At 48.8% G+C, this 6,278-nt stretch overlaps 1 protein-coding gene across 1 annotated transcript; it reads left to right on the top strand.

The window, feature by feature from the left end:
- The first annotated feature begins 494 nt into the window (after positions 1-494).
- irf2bp2b (interferon regulatory factor 2 binding protein 2b) lies at positions 495-5,382 on the top strand. The gene is made up of 2 exons (XM_086294559.1): positions 495-1,499; positions 1,824-5,382. The coding sequence occupies exons 1-2, from the start codon at positions 734-736 to the stop codon at positions 2,564-2,566; spliced, it is 1,509 nt and encodes a 502-aa protein (XP_086150685.1). The 5' UTR covers positions 495-733; the 3' UTR covers positions 2,567-5,382.
- The last annotated feature ends 896 nt before the right edge of the window (positions 5,383-6,278 follow it).

Genomic DNA, 6,278 nt, shown 5'->3' with positions numbered 1-6,278 from the left:
TAGTGCTGTGAAACTTTAAATTGGATCATTTAAATATGAAAGCTTACAGTCCCACAGGCTGGCAATGTGGAAATGACTTCAGTTTGACACAGATCAAAGTGAAATGATTTTTCTTAATTGAACAGGTGTTTTTGGTGTGTTTTAGGAGCCGCAATTCCTGCCGAGTGAAAGAGACCCAGCAGCAGATTAGATTATAATCAAGTATACACACTTTCTGCATGTAATGTGACTATGTGTGTTGCTTTTCAACATGCTGTAAATAACGGGGTTTTTTTATATGATGAAAAGCAAAGTGAGCCTGGAGTCAAATTCCTTGTTTGTGTGCACAAACTAAAAAATAAAGATAATTCTGGCTCTACGATCGCTGCCGTGTTTTATTACACTCCCAATAAAACACAGAGCGGTCCCTCTTCGCGGGTATACAATATCTTCAAACGTAAACGCTCCGGACAAAGGGTCCCGCATGCGCGTCGTCGAAGAATCCAGTAAATAGAACCCAGGAGCACGAGCAGTGTCTGTGCTGACGTCACGGCCGTACGTTGAGAGCTGGAGCGGAGTTGTAAGCGCGAGCTCAGACGGAGGCGCGCCGAGGGAACAGCTACAGCTATGGTGCTCTGTTCTTCTTCGTGAGGACGAAATCAGCCAATTTTATTCTCGTTGACGTCTTTTTCTCCGTCTTCTCCGCGACGTAAACAAGCCGTCGGACATTTTGAAATCGCTTCGGGGATACAATATGTCTTCCACGGTGGTCGCTGCCTCCAGAAGGCAGTCCTGCTATTTATGCGATCTGCCCCGCATGCCGTGGGCGATGATCTGGGATTTTACCGAACCCGTCTGCCGTGGTTGTGTGAACTACGAAGGTGCCGACCGGATTGAATTCGTTATCGAGACTGCCAGGCAGCTAAAGAGAGCACACGGCTTTCAGGAGGGCCGCTCTCCCGGCCCGGGGAAGCCCCAGCACGCCGGGAAAGAGATCAATCACTCGGTTGGGGACCTGGGCTCTCGTCCCCCTCAACCTCTGGATCGTTATCCGCTGTCAGACAGGCCGCCGCGGCTGGGCCCGGAGTACCAGGCGGGCAGGCAGGCGAACGGCCTCCCGATGCCCAACGGATTTCCCAAACCCGACGAGCCCCCTGAGCTAAACCGCCAAAGCCCCAACCCCCGCAGGACTAGCACGGTTCCTCCTAACTTGGTGCCTTTGGTAAACGGCGCGATACCTGCCATACATCCACTCAGCGGCCGCCCGACACAGATCTGTCTGCCCGGCGCTCTGATCGCGCCTGTCCCCGGGGAGCACGGCAAGCGCCCAGAGGAGCTGAAAGACAAGCACCGGGCGGACAGCATGTCGGACATGTCGGACAGCCACAAGGACTGGATAAACAAAGGCAAAACTGTCAGGGACCTGATGCTGCACACGTTCGACGGCAGGGTAAAGAAGGACCACACCGCCATGCAGCGGGTCATGGCGTACGAAATGAGTGGCACTTCCTCAAAAACAGGTAGGCTGTTTGTTTTGTGTCTGCACTAGAATGTGGTGAGCTGGCACGCGCCATGAAAACGGGAACTAAACAGCAGGGAACTAATGTGTCAGCACTTCACACACGGTGTGTCGTGGATTTACGCCATCGTGACGGGTCCGCCCAGCCACGCTGCTGGCATGCACCCGTTCACCTCTTGTGTGAGACAGCAGTACGGGAGCAGGTGTGTGTGTGTGTGTGTGTGTGGTTGTTGGGGGAAGGGTGTTTAGAAATTTCCTGCCTCGTAGTCTGCACAGGCCGGGATGTTAGTGTGGCTGTTAACCCTGCTGCTTTTCCTTTGCACAGACAGAGGGAAGCACCCTCGGCCTGGGAAGAGGAAGGCCTCCCCTGAGCCAGACTGTGAGAGCAGTGTCCCCAAGATGAACGGCAGTGAGGGCCAGCCATGGCTCCCCTCACCCTCTGAAGTCCTGAAGATGCCCCCAGCTGCCCTGCCAGGCTTCTCTGCAGCGCCTCCATCAACCATCTCCCCCCACTCCCGCACCACACCACCTGAGGCTGCCACAGCGCAGAATGGCCAGTCTCCCATGACTGCACTCATCCTCGCCACCGATAACGCAGGCAGCACGGGCTCACCTAAGGACGGCAGCCAGGTACATTCCACCGTGGCGGGGGCACGACGGAACAGCGGGAGCCCCCTGTCACCCTCACAGAGGAGGTTGGCCCAGAGAGAGGGGCCTGTGAGTGCCAACCCCTCTGCTCCGCATGGTCCCGGCAGTATGGAGCCACCGCCACAGAGCATTCCGGATTCCTCTGTGCCGCCGGGCAGCGTGCCGCTGTGCTGCACTCTGTGCCATGAGCGGCTAGAGGACACTCATTTTGTCCAGTGCCCTTCAGTGCCCTCTCACAAGTTCTGTTTCCCCTGCTCCCGGGAGAGCATCAAGCAGCAGGGGGCCACCGGCGAGGTGTACTGTCCCAGTGGTGAAAGGTGCCCGCTGGTTGGCTCCAATGTACCCTGGGCCTTCATGCAGGGGGAAATAACCACCATATTGGCCGGAGATATAAAGGTAAAAAAGGAGCGGGACCCTTAAAAAGTTCTCCGACTGCTTCTCGTGAACTTGTTTCCCTCTTGTAACCCAAGTATGGCAACAACAGCAGGACATAAAGTAACAGACACAGCTCACCCAGCAAGCCTCAGAGGAGCTGGCAGACATGTACATAGTGAACACAGGGGAGTGTATACTTCATAAATGTGGCTGTAAAATTTGACTTCTTTCTTTAATACATTGTGTTTCTTACTGTGTTTCCAGTAAGACTTTTCCTTTTTCCCACCACAGCTGTTTCTTCTCAGTCTGTCGTTGTACTTTAGGTCTGCAGACAGTCCCTGTCGAGCATAGAATGTGACTAATTTGAGCACTTGGCAAAATCCTTTAATAAATGAAACAAAAAATGCTTCTAGCTGTACATGTATGCACTTGCCAAATACAGTTTCAGAACTTGTAATAATACCCCCAGTGTCTCTGTGGTTTGCTTATTTTCCATTATCCTGGAGTTGGTCGGAGAGTCATGGCCTGATTGTGAATCAGTCATGATGCAATCCCTCCCAGCAGGAACAAATTGGCTTCCAGGGAACAGTGGGTGGAAGGGAAAAGTCAGGGAGCGAGGGAGATGGAGGAGGGGGGATGAAGGCCGCAGTAGAAGTGCGTTGCATAAATGCTGTGTACTGTAAATCGCACGTGGGTGAGCCGAGGCTGCTCAGCGCTGAGGCCTCGTGCCCCATGAGTGCGGGGGGAGATAAGGAGGGCCTAAAAATAGTCACCGTGGCTTCAAAGTGACGCCCGCTCCGGCGTTTGTTGATGTCAAAACAACTGCCTCACATGTCCTGTTTGGGCACTTTGTCTGGATCTAGAGGTTTTCTCTTTGCTTCTCCTCCATGCACCCAAATCAGCCTGACATCTCGTCAGATGCTGGCAGCAGATCAGAGCTGTTGCTGACTGAACACACCCTGATTCCAATGAAAGCACATGGGAGACGTGAGGTCATGAGCGGCGGAGGCCCACTGGGACTGTTAGCGCAGGAACTGAGCGATCAACCCTTTGCTTTCCTCCTCCTTTCCCTTCTCTCTCCTCACGTTACACCCTCTGTCACGCTGTCAGGATGACGGAAATACCTCAGGGCTCTCTTTTCTGTTTCAGACAGGCTTCGTTCTCCACAACAAAGCGGCTTCATCAGACAAAATGGCTGCTGTCAGAGCGGATTTGGACGAACCTTAAATCCCCCCACGCTCTCGCCCCCGTGTCAGCGACGTTTATTTGTCTTATTTGCTTTGCTTTCACTTAAACGTGTATATCGAAGCGTCATCTGTGGATACTCTCTCGCTGTCACGTTTGACTGCTTTGACTTCAGGAAGAAAATAAGGAGGGGGCCCTGCTTCAGAGTAGGGGGGTGGGAGTAAATGCCTTGCTCAGGGGTCACGTGCTCCTTAGTGGAATTCCTGAGTCACTGTCCTCCCTCCCTCCTCTTCTAATGTCTCCTCCCCCCTACTGCAGTAACTTTTCAAGGCTGCTGAGCGCACAGACAGATGAATGGGGGCCTGTATGTGTTTATGCCAGGACACCGTGCAGGGAGGAAAACGTTAACCCTTCCCCAGCTTTCTCCCTCCACAGACAGCGTGTTTAGTTTTATCCTGCAGCACATTTAAAAGGAATGCAGTTTCCTTCCTGGTAGAGCTGTATCTGTGCTGGAGGGTAGACTGTTCTTTCAAACTTTCCTGATTGTCAAACTTTCATTTTTAAATCAAGATTTTCAGAAAATTTTATACCACAAACATCTATAACTTGTTTTTGAATGTCTTAAATGGGCTTAAAGAGGTTTTATAATAATTGCGTGCTGACCTGAACTGCGATTAAATCAGTCCAGGTCAGCAGACTAGTAGGTCAGTGGTGGGTTTGGTTATGCAATGGCTCTTTTTCTTTAATGAAATTCCTCTTACTTTGTAATCAGCAGTAGACAGGCTTTTACACTCCTGTCAGTCTGTCACTGGGACTCGCAGACAGCGTCTTAGGTCTAACAGAGTTCATATGAGTCACAGTTATTTGATACTTAGTGGTAATAAGGAACATCACGCTTCTGCATCACTCCCGCGTGTAGTGGGGAAACCTGAAGTAACATTTAATGCCTTGCATTAATATCATGGCCAAAGTAACCTCAGGATTCACTGATGTGCTTCTCATTGCACCTTTAACATTTTACAAGTTTGTCATCAAAGTATAGTTCAATAAATGCAAGTACTTAAAAAAGAGGTCAAGTAAAGACTGATAATTTCAAATTGTGTTCCAGTACAGTAGTACAGGTTTCATCCTGTCAGCGGGGAGAACATTGCTTTTTTAAAATCAGAAACACTTGGAGATGTGCAGCGACAGTTACCCAAAACCCAGTTTTTGTTCTGTCAGACGGACAAGTTCACAGACTGATAACAAAGCAACACTGATGTCAGTTTGTAATGATTTGTTTTCTTAAATTTAATATATTATTCATGTTAAGATTGGTGTCAGGTCTGCCACTTCACTCTGTGATTTGGCTGCTGAATATGGAAGCTGCTGTTTGACTTCAGTAGTGAATGAAACCCAACAACCCCCCCAAAATAGAGACTTGTTAAAGTTTTTTGCAGATAATGACGCTTCCCTTTTCAGTCCTGAAACCAAACAGTAGCCTTTGAGTTAAAACTACTCGGACTTCCTCCAAGTTCTGGAGAGTCTGGATTATTCTTCAGTGCTTCGTGCAACACTTTCACTTGAATGCATTTTTGGTGTTTCTTTAGTAACAATTGTTCCTATTTTTGTTGGCCTGTAAGGTTGTGATAACATGCCAGTTAAGACCATAATGAAATGTTTACAATTAACTTTCAGCTTTGTGAAACTGAGTCGTATCTGTAAATGCTTAAAAATAAACTTCAACCTGACCACACCAGGTGAGGTTCAGCTCAGACCTCAGGCCTGTGCTACGAAGAAACAAATCTAGAGTAAGTGATTATTAACTCATTGTGAGGTCATACCGTGCAAAGGTTTATTATACTTTAAGTTGCAAAAAGTTGATTACTGTGAACTTGAAAAAGTTCTAACGGAACAATCCTGAATCGGAGCAGTCTTTGGTTTGTCCTCCATCTTCAAAATAACACCAAACCTTTCAAGGTACTTTTAAGGATTTTAAACTTGCCACAGCTCTTCTGTAAACTCAGGCAGTATCAGTGCCTCCTGTCTCTTCATGATGCTGGACTATTATCTCTATGGGGATCTTCCTCTTCTTGTGACTGAAGTTCATCTTTTCCAGGCTCTGCCTGTTTACGCTCATTGTTTTATGTACAAATTAATTTGGGAACATCTACAGTATCTGAAAGTTTAGTCACAGTGCTGAAATATTTAAAGGAAACTTCCACACAGTGCTACTTGTTAGCTCCTTGTGTTATTGTCAGTTATGCCAGCCTTATGTTGCAGAAAAAATCTACTTGCAGAGTGGGAGCCCTGCCTCGATACAAAGGCCCTTCAGCCTACGGATCCTTTTGATGTCTTTCAGCCAATCAGATGACCATATCAAAATAGATCCAAAACTCCGCCCTCTCTCTCAGGATGGTTCATTTTTGGCACGAGGTCGGCCTCAGATTCCAGTCGAACCAGCCGCGTTTTTTTTCATCTGTCACAGAAACTCAACACCCCAAGGGCCCGAAGAGCCAACGGCCCCAGATTAATGGGTTTGCTCAAATTACGTGGCGCACACAGGAGAAAAACTCTGGGTTTCTCTCTCCTC

Source organism: Aulonocara sp. 'chitande type north' Nkhata Bay, linkage group LG6, assembly GCF_057382095.1.
Source record: "Aulonocara sp. 'chitande type north' Nkhata Bay isolate Kocher_YH1m ecotype deep benthic linkage group LG6, A_spYH_male_GT1.1, whole genome shotgun sequence".
Taxonomy (NCBI): Eukaryota; Metazoa; Chordata; class Actinopteri; order Cichliformes; family Cichlidae; genus Aulonocara; species Aulonocara sp. 'chitande type north' Nkhata Bay.
This window is presented reverse-complemented; position numbering and strand designations above follow the sequence as displayed.